This window comes from Sapajus apella, unplaced genomic scaffold (genome assembly GCF_009761245.1).
Source record: "Sapajus apella isolate SASKATOON/1434 unplaced genomic scaffold, GSC_monkey_1.0 scaffold10, whole genome shotgun sequence".
Lineage (NCBI taxonomy): Eukaryota > Metazoa > Chordata > Mammalia > Primates > Cebidae > Sapajus > Sapajus apella.
This window is the reverse complement of record NW_022436950.1, coordinates 31,017,868-31,031,977: the sequence shown is the minus strand read 5'-3', so window position 1 is coordinate 31,031,977 and position 14,110 is coordinate 31,017,868. Positions and strand designations below refer to the sequence as shown.

Here is a 14,110-nt window from a genome sequence, read left to right as displayed (position 1 = left end):
TCTTTTCTTTTCTTTTCTTTTCTTTTCTTTTCTTTTTTCTTTTCTTTTCTTTTCTTTTCTTTCTTTCAGGACGTAGTCTGGCTCTGTCGCCCAGGCTGGAGTGCAGTGGCACCATCCTAGCTCACTGCAACCTCTGCCTCCCAGGTTCAAGGGATTCTCCTGCCTCAGCCTCCCAGGAAGCTGGGACTACAGGCCTATGCCACAACACCCGGCTAATTTTTGTATTTTTGGTAGAGACAGGTTTTCACCATGTTGGCCAAGCTGGTCTTGAACACCTGACCTCAGGTGATCCGCCCACTTTGGCCTCCCAAAGTGCTGGGATTACAGGCATGAACTCGCATTTCTTTTGACTAACCTTATCTGAGACTTCAGCTTCCCTAATCCCTCTAGCAATCCCTTGTGTTTGGCATTTCAGCCACAAGCCACTATGGGTCCTACACTTTTTCCTTTGTGTGACTTCTGAAGCATTTTTTGTTATGCTCATCTTTCTTCTTTCCTTCAGATTGTAGCTCATGAAAGGCAGAAATTGTCACTCCTCTCTCCTTTCCATGACAGGAATGGATATTCTGTAGATACCATTGCCTGACTAGGAAATGAGCAGGCATTCAAAACATCTTTCAGGGTCAGGTAAGTTGCCAGGGGTTGCCGTCTATTAGAATTCAGTTATTATTTAAACATAAGGGCCAGGTTAGGTGGCTCACGCCTGTAATCCCTAGCACTTTGGGAGGCCGAGGCGGGCGGATTACTTGAGGTCACGTGCTGTAGAACAGCCTGGCCAAAATGGTGAAACCCCATCTCTACCAAAAATACAAAAATTAGCCAGGCTTGGTGGCACATGCCTGTAACCCTAGCTACTCAGGGGGCTGAGGCAGGAGAATCACTTGAAGCCGGGAGGTGGACGGTGCAGTGAGCCGATATCATGCCACTGTACCCCAGCCTGGGTGGCAGAGCAAGACTCCATAACAAAACAAATAAGTTATAAAATAAATAAATAAAGATTAACAAGAGCCACTGAGTGCGGGGGTCACAATCTGTATATTTATTATGTTTCTATATGGATCGTACAAGGCAGTCACAGCTTAGTACAAATCAATGACCCGTCTCAAGGAGCCAACCTTGGCATCAGCACCACCCCAGTCATGGTACCTCCTGTAGTCCCCTGGCCTCAGCAGATACTGCCGCCCCTGGTAGTTGGGCATTTCATAGAGGACCCAGCAGCCCTCCAGCACGTGGAGGGAATAGATCTCTTGGAGACGGAAGAGTTCAGGGACACAGGCGCAGTCGTCAGTGAGCTCAGACATAAGGCCTCGGTAGTCATCTCTCTCATACAGCCTTAACTTGTGAGAGCTGGTCATGACAGACAATAAACACAAGAAGAAAAATAAACAGCATGCATCCTTGGGTGTCAAGAAAAGTGACATAATCAGTCTGCATCTTCATGAAGCATGGTTTTTATTTTTAAGATAAAGTTCTTTTTTTTTTTTTTTTGACAAACATTGTTTCGCTCTTGTTACCCAGGCTGGAGTGCAATGGCACGATCTCGGCTCACCGCAACCTCCGCCTCCCGGGTTCAGGCAATTCTCCTGCCTCAGCCTCCTGAATAGCTGGGATTACAGGCACACGCCACCATGCCCAGCTAATTTTTTTGTATTTTTAGTAGAGACGGGGTTTCACCATGTTGACCAGGATGGTCTCGATCTCTTGACCTCGTGATCCACCCGCCTCGGCCTCCCGCAGTGCTGGGATTACAGGCTTGAGCCACCGCGCCCGGCCTAAGATAAAGTTCTTGCTACGTTGCCCAGGCTGGAGTATAGTGGCAGGACCGCTGTTCACTACAATCTCTACCTCCTGGGCTTAAGTGATCCTCCACACCTCAGCCTCCCAAGTAGCTGGGATCACAGGTGTGCACCACTGCACCTGGCCAATTAATTTTTTAAAATTTTTTGTAGAGATAGAGTCTCACTATGTTGCCCAAGCTGGCCTTGAATCCCTGGGCTCAAGTGATCCTCTCACCTTGGCCTTCCAGAGTGTTGTGATTACAGGTGTGAACCACTGTACCTGGTTGAAACATGGTTTTTAAACCAGTTGATAAAGTATTTCTCCCCGGTCCTACTTTTTATGTTGTTATTCTAAAAAATTAGGAAAACTATTAAAATAAATCTGACCTAATCAATAAACTGGAGACGTTGTGGAAGAAGCAAACATTAAAATATAGGGAATTAAAGTGTGTTCTTTGTAATGAACCATCATCACAATTGAGGTCAATAAGACTGTAGAGAGGATTTCAACTCTTGTTTCCATTTTTACTCCATACAATTGAGTCTTATCAAGCTTGTTTTTAAGTCACTTTTTGCAGTTACAATTTACAGTGATTTATATTTACACTGAGTCCACAGGTCTTTTCTTTTTTTCTTTCGTTTTTTAATAAGATGGGGTTTCACCCTGATGGCCAGGCTGGTCTTGAACTCCTGACCTCAGGTGTTCAAGTGCTAGGATTACAGGCGTGAGCCACCGTGCCCAGCCTTCTTTTTTTCTTTTTCTTTTTTTTGAGACTGAGTTTTGCTCTTGTTGCCCAGGCTGGAGTGCAATGGCGAGATCTCAGCTCACTGGAACCTCTGCTTCACAGGTTCAAGCGAGTCTCCTGTCTCAGCCTCCCGAGTAACTATGGTTACAGCTAATTTTGTATTTTTAGTAGAGACAGGGTTTTTCCATGTTAGTCAGGCTGGTCTCGAACTTCTGATCTCAGGTGATCCGCCTGCCTCAGCTTCCCCAAATGCTGGGATTACAGGCGTGAGTCACCTTGTCCGGCCCCACATGTCTTTTCAAGTGATATTTTGACAAGTCATTTGTGCCATTTAAGTTTTTTGCCCCAAAGAAATGCCTATTTTATTTATATCTTTGTGCATCTGCAAATTTTTCTAGCCTAAATTTGCTTTTTTTTTTATGAGATGAAGTCTCGCTCTATCACAGGCTGGACTTCAGTGGCACAGTCTCAGCTCACTGCAACCTCCACCTCCCAGGTTCAAGCAATTCTCCTGTATCAGTCTCCCACTTAGCGGGGACTACAGGCACACACTACCATTCCTGGCTAATTTTGTTGTATTTTTGGTAGAGATAGGGTTTCACCATGTTGGCCAGACTGGTCTTGAACTCCTGACCTCAAGTGATCTACCCAGCTCGGCCTCTCAAAGTGCTGGGATTATGGGTGTGAGCCATCGAGCCTGGCTGTGATTTCAATTCTTGAATATCCTTGTCACACCACATAATTTGGTGCCATCAGTGTAAACACATGCTGCACGTGATTAAAAAACATTAAGCAACACTTTGGTAAGGACCATGTTTTATGAAATCCCAATTAATTGTCTGTCTATGTTATTTGTAAGAAACTAGTTGATAATGACTTCTGGAAATTATAAATCCACACAAATTGAAACATATTTTCCTAGGTTCTAGTATGTCCTAGAATGTAGTGAAAAAAATGCCCAATGTAGTCAGAACACATTATACCTATATTTTTCTTCCACAGTCTGTTAAGTTTTTTTATCATTAAAAAGTAATTATCTGGCTGTTCACCGTTGCTCATGCCTGTAATCTCAGCACTTTGGGAGGCTGAGGCGGGTGGATCATGAGGTCAGGAGTTCGAGACCAGCGTGGCCAATATGGTGAAACCCTGTCTCTACTAAAAATACAAAAATAATCTAGGTGTGGTGGTGCATGCCTGTAGTCCCAGCTGCTCTGGAGGCTGAGGCAGGAGAATCACTTGAACCAGGGAGGTGGAGGTTGCAGTGAGCAGAAATTGAGCCACTGAACTCCAGCCTGGTGACAGAGCAAGACTCCATTTCATAAATAATAATAACAATAATTATCTAGATAAACTAGACAGACTTTTTTTTTTTTTTTTTTTTTTACTACTGAGTAAGGTGACTTTTATGTAGAAATTAAGGATCACTTAGATGCTACCAAGTTTAATTTAAAGGCTGTGGTGATTTCTCATGTCCTGAAACAATTATTGATGTCCTTAAGTAAGAAAAATAGAGATTATTGCTACTTTTCTTTTTTTTTAATGTTTGAGGGTCAGGTCTTGCTATTCTTACTGTGAATACTCATCCTGATTTGGAGCTAACTGCCTTTTATAAACAGGAATTGATGGTCATGGATCATTGATTCTTTCACGTCAGTCAGGTTGAAGCAAGACTCACATCAGGAATTATACGGCAGGATCGGACTGAGTCACTGAGGCCCATCCAGTGCTGATAGTCGGGGTACTCGCCTCGGCGCAGGAAGTACTGGTGACCCTGGTAATTGGGACGCTCATAGATCATCCAGCAGCCACTGTCCACTCGGATAGAGTTGCAGCGGCCGAAGTAGACCCGCAGGTTGGGGCAGTCACCGATGCAGTTGTAGCAGCGGCCCTGAAAGTCTCGGTCCTCGTAGAAGGTGATCTGAGGTAGAAACAAGGTGACAATAGATGGTCAGCTGGAAGGAACATCCCCACACGCCACACCCCCAATAGACATGGCACAGCACCTCCACAGGCTCACCTTCCCCATGGTTGTTGACAGCGGGTGATTAGCATCTAGTATGATGGGGACAAAGGGACAGCTGGTATATATAGCAGGAAAGCTGCTGTGTTGGCAAAAACAACACAAAAGGGACCGAGGGGTAGTGCATAGGGGGATTTCTGTGTTCTCTTTTTTTTTTTTCATTTGAGATCATGGGGCAGGGGGTTCTCTCATGCTCTCTCTCTGGCATTTTCCAGTCGTCCTCCCTAGCTCCAGTGAAAGGTACTAAAGTCAGCAGAGCCATTATGACCTTGGAGACAAAGGGTGCACTTCTCGTCCCATGCAGCTCACTAGAAATCCATTACATGCCCAGCATTCTGCAGTGTTTACCTGTGGAAACTGCTGAGATGGAGGTTGGCGGTTCCACCCGAGGCCACTTAGGAGAAGTATGTGTGTTCCAGAAGGACTTAAAGTGTGAAGAGGCAACAAAAAAATCCCAAACAGAAAATCCTCTAATTGAAAGACAGTTATATTTCTTAAATGACTTCATCAGTATGACATGGTTTTGATAAAAATATTTTGTATATATTTATGTAGGGAAAACATAAGATTAGTAGTGTGTGCTATACCAACATATCCATCATGGTAATCAATGAATGCCAAGATTATAGATCTTAGCTTTGCGTGTTTTTTGTTGCTATTTTCTTTTTTTTTTTTTTTCAAAGACGGGGTTTCACCATGTTGGTCAGGCTGGTCTTGAACTCCCGACCTCAGGTGACCTGCCCGCCTTGACCTCCAAAGTGCTTGGATTACAGGCGTGAGCCACCATGCCTGGCCGCTGTTGCTATTTTCTTAATTTCTATTATATCTGCCAACTTCAGCCAGACAGCAAAAAAAAAAAAAAAAAAAAAAAAAAAATTCTATTATAAATATAACAATTTCATGACATGAAAATACAATAGCCGGGCGCGGTGGCTCAAGCCTGTAATCCCAGCACTTTGGGAGGCCGAGGCGGGTGGATCACGAGGTCAAGAGATCGAGACCATCCTGGTCAACATGGTGAAACCCCGTCTCTACTAAAACTACAAAAAATTAGCTGGGCATGGTGGCGCGTGCCTGTAATCCCAGCTACTCAGGAGGCTGAGGCAGGAGAATTGCCTGAACCCAGGAGGCGGAGGTTGCGGTGAGCCGAGATCGCGCCATTGCACTCCAGCCTGGGTAACATGAGTGAAACTCCGTCTCAAAAAAAAAAAAGAAAATACAATAAAATCAATTTTTAAATGTATGATGGTGAAAATCAGTAAATACTGGAAAATAGGCATATTTTGCCTAGAGATTAAACACTACCTGAGCTAAAAATATAAAGATACCCTGAGAGTCTGTGACAGGGTGAAAGAGCAGAAACATCCACAGGATCCTTCCACTCCCCTCCCACCTCCCCCTGCTACCTTCCTTCTAGCATTGCTTTTGTTTTTTAAAATTAGCTTGATGATTTGCCTGTGTTTTTCCTTTTAATAGTGTCACTGTTTCATTGAATCCAAGTGACTGCCTAAGAGAATTCTCTATTGCTGCCAACCTATTGATTTAGAAGCACTCCTCAGATGTGCAAGGGTGGAGGGTGACTCCAACCCCAGACTGTCTTTTGTTATTCCACACGTATATAGCAAGATGAAATCAAGCACCTTTGTGCTTTAGACCCACAGAGGGATTCTAAAAGCGTATTTGACCACAGCTAGCAAACACATTCACGATGTCACTTGTGAAAATCCTCAGGCAGCATGTAAGGCAAATGTGCAGGTGGTAAAAGGAGAGACAGCAATAGCTACCAAGGAAAAAATGTTTCCTCATTATTAGCAGAGCTAGACAAAAGACAACTGGGTGAAGTCCTATGAATTAGACACCTGGCAGTGCATACAGGGATCACGTCAAGATTCCCTCTGTCTCCCCGCTAATTATCTGCAGGCCTACAGGTAAATCTTATTTACAACCATAATCCAACCCAGTGTGGAAAAGGTTGCATTGGTCTCCCAGCCACAACCCTGCGTGAGAATACACCACCATTTTCAGAAAGTCTACAAACCATGGCCAGGCGTGGTGGCTCACGCCTGCAATCCTAGCACTTTGGGAGGCCGAGGCAGGCAGATCACGAGGTCAAGAGATCGAGACCATTCTGGCCAACATCGTGAAACCCTGACTCTGTTAAAAATACAAAAATTAGCTGGGTGGTGTGGTGGCACGTGCCTGTAGTCCCAGCTACTCAGGAGGCTGAGGCAGGAGAATTGCTTGAACCCTGGGAGGTGAAGGTTGCAGTGAGCCGAGACTACACCACTTCACTCCAGCCTGGTGACAGAGCGAGAGTCTGTTTCCAAAAAAAAAAAAGTCTACAAACCCCACCCATGTTTTTGCACACGCCGATAAAAACTGTTCTACAGACAGACGGCACACCAAAACCTTAAGAAATGTATCATGCATACTGATATTCATGAGCTCAAGTTGTTATTACATACATTGACAGGCTAAGCCATGTGCCTAATCAGCATTTTGGAAAGGTACTAAAAGACTAGAACATTTTCCCTCCTAGTAGTCATTATAGTCTACTGAGAGAGAGCCTGTATTCATTTTTCTTTTAATGCTTTATTGAAATGATTAAAAATTTTTTTCATATGAGAGCACAGTAAAGGCAATCAATGACAGATTAATTTTATTTTGGATTAACTCTTTGGAAAACTGCCTCCTTCTCCAACACTGTGCAATGTTCAGTGCCATACATTTGTAAAATGTGCCACAAAGCCAGCTTGCTCTGTCACAGAAATACTACATACTCTCTGAATTCTCCAACAGTCTTCTAGTCACAGTGAAGTAGCGTAAGATCCTATTTTTTTTAACAAAATGTAGCCATGCAATATGTTTCTAAAAGAAAAAAGCTCAACATCAAAAATAACACTTCAATGCAGTTGTATCAAAAACTAGTTGTAAAGAAAAATGTACTGGCAGGAACTGTGGTTTTAAGATGATGCTTCTCGTCTGCTCCCAGAGACTCTATGAAGTTCCATGGTACAATTCCAATTTTCTAAGTGACCTACAGAATAAAAGATGATTTGGGTATCGAGCACATCAATTTAACATGGACATAGATATTAGCTTTAAATCTATGGGAAGTTAAGTTCAAATATAAGATACTAACTTACTGACAAAGATAGATTAGATTAATTACAAAGGAATTTCCATGAAATTATTCTGATATTTGGAAATTGAGTTATATTTCCCAACTAAATGTAATTTGTGATCCCATACTGGCTCTTATACAGAAGGAAAAAATGCTTACAAATAACATTGTTGGGTCAATTGACAAAATTGATGTATAGAGAGTAGATTAAACAAAAGTACTAATAATAGATATTCTGAAATTGATAACTATTCTGGAGTTATCTAAGAGAATGACTTTGTTCTTAAGAAATACACATCGAGGTACATAGGGGTAAAGTGGTAGAGTGTGTATAACTTCTACTAATGGTGCAAAATAATTATATATATTTATCTATATACAGAGAGACATAGACAGAGAATATAATAAAGCTAGTAAAACAAAACATTAACAATTCGTGACTCTGTATAAAAGGAATATGTGGCTGGGCATCATGGTTCATGCCTGTAATCCCAGCACTTTGGGAGGCTGAGGTGGGTGGATCACAAGGTCAGGAGTTTGAGACCAGCCTGGCCAATATGGTGAAACCCCATCTCTACTAAAAATACAAAAATTAGCTGGGCATGTGGCACGCACCTGTAGTCCCAGCAACTCGAGAAGCTGAGGCAGGAGAATCACTTGAACCCAGGAGGTGGAGGTTGCAGTGAGCCGAGATTGTGCCACTGCACTCCAGGCTGGGCAACAGAGGGAGACTCCAACTCAAAAAAAAAAAGGAATATGTGGGTCTTTTTCATATTATTCTTGCAAATTTTCTCTAAGTTTGAAATTATTTTCACATTAAAAAGATACTTCTCTTAACCAATCCTACCCAAAGCAAATCATTTTTTGGCCTTTCAGCAGTTATGTATTATGCTTTTAGGATATTATTTTGAATTTCTGATGTATTGCTTTAGATTTAAATTTAAATTGTCCACTCTCTATGTCTCGTTTCCTTCCATGATAGCGTGACTGTTTCATGAGTGGTAATAAAGGGAGCTACTATATTATTGCTTGCCACTGTCCTGACACTTTTCTAAGCCTTTACGCATATACCTTATTTTAGTGCTTATAACAACCCTATGAGGTAGGCACTATTGTGATTTTTTAAAGAGATGAAAAGCTAAGGCACAGAGAGATTAGGTAACACTCAAGTTATGAGGTGGGTAGCTTGGATTCAAGAAGTGTGCTGTCTTCTAGTTCTTTAGTATGGTCCTATTCCTTCCAAATTTACTTCCTAGTAATGTGCCCACTACTGACACTTTCCTAGGAAATGTTGTTCATAACTATTTTCACTAATAAATCAGCTACTAATACCAATGCAATAAAAAAATTATTTAAGCTGTTTCCCAGAGCACTGAGGGTTGGTTTGTCTGTTTTGACATAGAGTCTCACTCTGTCGCCCAGGCTGGAGTACACTGGCACGATCTCAGCTCACTACAACCTCTGCCTCCCGGGTTCAAGCAGTTCTTGTGCCTCATCCTCCCTAGTAGCTGGGATTATAGGCATGCACCACCATACCCAGCTAATTTTTGTATTTTTAGTAGAGACAGGGTTTTGCCATGTTGGCCAGGCTGGTCTTGAATTCCTGACCTCAAGTGATCTGCCCGCCTCAGCCTCCCAAAGTGCTGAGATTACAGGCATGAGCTGTTGTGCCTGGCTGAGATTTTTTTTTTTAAATAATTTCCTCTTTTCTCTTACTCTTTGAAGAAATTTGGTGGCTAGAAATAAATAAAAAATTCTAAATAAGGCATTGTTTTATCTTGAGATTAAAAAAATTGTTCTTCAGCTTAAAGACATATAATATCCACAAACCCATAAAAGAAAAATGTTAAGCTCAATGAAATGAAAATCTTCCATCACCAAGCTATGAAAGCATATTTTTCATCCATTTAATAAAATACTTATTCTTTTAATATAGAAAGAGTTCTAACAAACCAGTGAGACATACATAAATGTATATTTACATGTATATGTGTAGCAAATATTTAAATATCACAAGAAGTATTAACAGTGGTTATTTCTGAAAAGTGGGAAAGGGGTATGAAGAAGAGGGAATTCTTTTGCTTTTCATTTTATATTTTCTGTAGGGCATGAAAATTTTACTTATAAGCATGTATCACTATTATAATTTTTAAAACTAGTTTAAAAGATACATTACCCAGGAGCCAGAAAAATGCCTAAAGTACACAAATAATAAAGTATGAAAGAAAAACACAAATGGATTTTCTGTCATTTGATTAAGAAAGGGCCCTTCTGGAAGGGATTCATCTCAGGACCTGGGGCCCTACTGCAAAATGGGCATTTGTTCTTTTGACACTCCTGGGCTCGCAAGCATCAGTCAGCCTATAGAAAGGCCTGGTCCCAGAACGGAGCCTTAGATCACTATAGACGGGGCCCAGAAATTTGAGAATGGTCACCTAAGGACTATTCCTTACTACCTACTGACAATTCACTAAACAAAAATAGTTACTGAATCTGTGCTGCCTGCAAAGTACTTTATATACATGTGAGACATACTAAGGAAATAAAAGATATGCTTCCATCAAGAATCCAACAATCTTCAGTGGTTGTGGAAGAAAATATGTATGGAACAAAATTATATTTAAAAATAAGATACCAATGAGTAATCTTTAGAGCTATGTTTTTCTTACATGGGGTCCATTGATGAGGCTTGTTGGGGGTCTATAAAGCCCTGTTTCAGAGATTTTTCTTGTGTGTGATTAAGTTTAAAGTCTAGATTGTGTGTGTGTGTGTGTGTGTGTGTGTGTGTGTGTGTGTGTGTTCTTTCTGGAGTTGTTACTGTTTTTTCATTGTTCCTTTGTTTTGTTTTCTAAAACTTGCTGCTTCTAAACATGTATAAAAAAAGACCTCATTTTCAAATTCTTCAAAAAATTCTTCAGAGATAAAGATATGGTTCTAGAAAATCTAATACCTTCAAATCTTATTACAGCAAATGCATTTAAAGGAAAATTGAATATTGTGATAACTTCCAAATAGTAGCAATAGTTCCGTTATCAGAATAACATTTATTAAGACCCTGATGTGACCAAAGAATTCAGTCGGTTCCTAAAGCAGTTGCTATCATAAGGTTACATTTCTAATTAATCAGATAAAAGGGACAGAGAAGATAGTTTGCCTCTGAAATCTGAATAAATCCTAAGCCTCATGTAGTCCAGTCTATTCAGAGATTCAATTTAAAAATGCATGGTACAGTCTGGCGCTGTGGCTCACACCTATAATCCAGCTCTTAGGGAGGCAGAGGCGGGAGGATAGCTTTAGCCCAGGAGTTCGAGACCTGCCTGGGAGATGCAGCGAGACCCTGTTCTCCACAAAAAGGAAAAAAACAAAAAGACAAAAAAAAAAAAAAAAAGCATGGTACAACAGCCAAACTAAATAATTTTCAAATGTCACTTGTTGCCTTATGCAAACCCAGTCACAAGTCAGTGTATCAGTTCTCCAAGCTCCCTTCCCCCTTTTCTACCTTACAGCGCTCCAGCATATCTAACACCTCTCATTCAACAAAACTCCAAAATATCCCAGACACCCACCCTGTACCGCTTTTCCGATTCTCTCCCTTCTCAGCTTTTATTATGTTGATCAGAGAAGTCTCTCTGACTTCTTAAATTTTCTTTTCACTTTACACATTACAGTTGAGAACCCAGAGCTGGAGGAACAAAGAGCCCTCCTCCCGTTCTCCTTTCTTTCCAGCCCTTTCCATCTCTGACCGTTCTCTGAATTCCACCACATAAAAATCAGGAATTAGATGGACAGGGCAGGAGCAGGGGAGACATTAAACAGAAAAAAAGAAAGTTATTATTACTGAGAGAGGGATCAAGGATAGGAACATTTGGGATAGAGATACTAATACAAACTTTCTCCTCAACATGCTTATTTGCATCTACAGAGTAACAGCCAATTAACTTGTGAATGATATATTTCAAATGCTGAAAAGATATTAATGGCTAGTATTTATTCGGGGTTTACTCTGTGTTAAGCATCTTCTAACCTTTTAACATGAATAATCTCAGTTAATCTTCCCAACCACCTGAAGAGGTAGGTATCATTATTCTTCCCATTTTGCAGAGGAGGAAATTAAGGCACAGAAGAGTTTAAGTAGCTTGCCTGAAGTCACACAGCTGGTAAGTGGTGGGCTCTAGATTCAAACCCAGAGCATCTGACTCCGAAGGCTAGACTTTTAACCATGCTGTCAGGAAAGTATTTCCAAAATATCTAGTATCAGTTTGGTTCAGTTCACAATTTCACACCTACTTTGTTCTTTGGCTGTGTGTCTGAAAACCTCTGCGAGGATTTCCATTCTGTGGCATTTGCTTCCTTCGTAGAGCTGCTGGTGGCATTTTTGTTTGTTGTTCCCTTTCTTGACTTGACACCTATAGATAGATATAGTAACCATAACTATACATAAAATAAAAAAAAATGTGTTCATCCACAGTTTCATTTCATTTCATTAGTTAATTATTTTTGAGACAGGGTCTCGCTCTGTCGCCCAGGCTGGAGTGCAATGCTTCCATTACGGCCAGTTGTAGCCTCCGCCTCCTGAGCTCTAACAATCCTCCCACCTCAGCCTCCTGAGTAGGTGGGACTAGAGGAATGTGCCACCATGGCCAGCTATTTTATTTTTGTTTTCTTTTTTGTTTCTTTCTTTCTTTTTTTTTTTTTAGATGGAGTTTTGCTCTTGCTGCCCAGGCTGGAGTGCAATGGGGTGATTTCAGGTTACTGCAACCTCCACGTCCCAGGTTCAATCGATTATCTCACCTCAGCCTCTGGAGTAGCTGGGATTACAGATGCCTGACACCACACCCAGCTAATTTTTGTATTTTTAGTAGAGGTGGAGTTTTACCATGTTGGTCAGGCTGGTCTCAAACTCCTGACCTCAGGTGATCCACCTGCCTCGGCCTCCCAAAGTGCTGGGATTACAGGCGTTAGCCACCACTCTGGGCTTATTTTTGTAGAGACGAAGTTTCACTAAATTTCCCAGGCTGGTCTCAAACTCCTGGGCGCAAGAGATCCTCCCAGCCTGGCCTCCAAAAGTGCTGGGATTACCAGTGTGAGCTGCCCTGTCCAGCCCACTCATAGTCTTAGTCCTTTGCGTCACGAGTGATTTGCTTCCATCACCAAAGAGCATCTGAGAAATAAGACTTCCTTGATTTCGGTAATGGAGGGAAATCAAGCCCTAGAGCTCCTGGTTCTTTTAAATTCAAGCAGACACAGAAATCTAATTCCCATTACAACTTCGACCTTACCTTGTGAGCCCACTTCCTAATTTTACATACATTTCTCTAAGCAGATGAAAGTAAACAGGCTTACTCTGTTTGCGGGCGTATTCTGCTGCTTTGGGTGCTGTTAACATGGCAAAGGGGTGCAAGGAGAGGTGGAGAGCTGAAACTCGGGGAACCTGAAAGGAAAACAGTCCTACTTTAAAAATCTGTTCATTCTCTGCAGCATTAACACCTGCTATTTACAGCATTTGGTCTGTTTGATCAACTGAGAATCCTTAGGTCCCTTGATGGGGCAGGTGAAGCATATGAATGCAAACTTGCACACATGGCCTTTTGTTCCTGTATTTGGTTCCCATTGCCTAGAATACTCTGTCATGCATTGACACTCTTCACATAGTTTCCATTCTAGCCATTTCCTCCTTTTCTGCCTAGAGACACCTACCTCTCCTTTATCATGTAGCTCAAATATCACCCCTTCTGAGAAATGTATCCTGATGTCCTCCCACGCCCACTCCCCCTTACTGGCACTGTTCCCCCTGCCCACCCAGTGCAGAATTATGGGTTCACTCATCTGGCCAAAAGTCTTTAACAGGCACTTTACAGAAGAAGAAACATATGAATAGTTGTCCATTGGTAATCAGGGGAATGCAAATGTAAACCACCGTGAAATACCACAATACACTAAACAGACTGATGAAACTGAAAAAGCCTGAAAATATCAATGTAGATAACCCGCATTGCTGGTAGAAATATAATTGTTACAACCATTTTGGAAAGCAATTTAGCTTTATGTAGAGAGTTGAAGATGCTTATATCCATGGCTTAGCAATTTGATTCCTAAGCATATACCATTCGGAAACTCATTTGCTGTGCAACTCTTCTTGCTTTTGCAAGAAATGTCTCAGCTGGGTACAGTGGCTCATGCCAGTAATCCCAACACTTTGGGAGGCTGAGGCCAATGGGTCACCTGAGGTCAGGAGTTTGAGGCCAACCTGGCCAACATGGCAAAACCCTGTCTCTACTAAAAATATAAAAAATTAACTGGGTGTGGTGGCGGATGCCTGCAATCCTAGCTACTCAGGAGGCTGAGGCAGAAGAATTGCTTGAACCTGGAAGGCAGAGGTCGCAGTGAGCTGAGATTGTGCCACTGCACTCCAGACTGGGCAACAAGAGTGAAACTTTGTCTC

The 14,110-nt window shown here is 41.8% G+C and overlaps 2 protein-coding genes across 6 annotated transcripts in view; both read right to left on the bottom strand.

Annotated features, from left to right (window-relative positions):
• Window positions 1-4,653, bottom strand: part of CRYGA (crystallin gamma A) — a 9,490-nt gene extending 4,837 nt beyond the window's left edge. The window contains exons 1-3 of one of the 2 annotated variants that reach the window (XM_032278443.1): window positions 4,542-4,653; window positions 4,200-4,442; window positions 1,017-1,352 (exon numbers count right to left, since the gene is read on the bottom strand). In XM_032278443.1, coding sequence (XP_032134334.1) covers window positions 1,080-1,352; window positions 4,200-4,442; window positions 4,542-4,550 — 525 coding nt within the window. In that variant the 5' untranslated portion in view covers window positions 4,551-4,653 and the 3' untranslated portion in view covers window positions 1,017-1,079. Of the gene's footprint in view, window positions 1-1,016; window positions 1,353-4,199; window positions 4,443-4,541 lie in introns of those variants that run through there. The other variant, XM_032278444.1, reaches the window with a different exon arrangement.
• Window positions 4,654-7,116: 2,463 nt separating this feature from the next.
• The window catches only part of CUNH2orf80 (chromosome unknown C2orf80 homolog), a 22,111-nt gene continuing 15,117 nt past the window's right edge, over window positions 7,117-14,110 (bottom strand). For 2 of the 4 annotated variants that reach the window (XM_032278445.1, XM_032278446.1), the window contains exons 7-9: window positions 13,012-13,099; window positions 11,956-12,074; window positions 7,117-7,581 (exon numbers count right to left, since the gene is read on the bottom strand). In XM_032278445.1, the coding sequence (XP_032134336.1) occupies window positions 7,573-7,581; window positions 11,956-12,074; window positions 13,012-13,099 (216 nt within the window). In that variant the 3' untranslated portion in view covers window positions 7,117-7,572. The remainder of the gene's footprint in view (window positions 7,582-11,955; window positions 12,075-13,011; window positions 13,100-14,110) is intronic. The other 2 variants (XM_032278447.1, XM_032278448.1) reach the window with 1 other exon arrangement.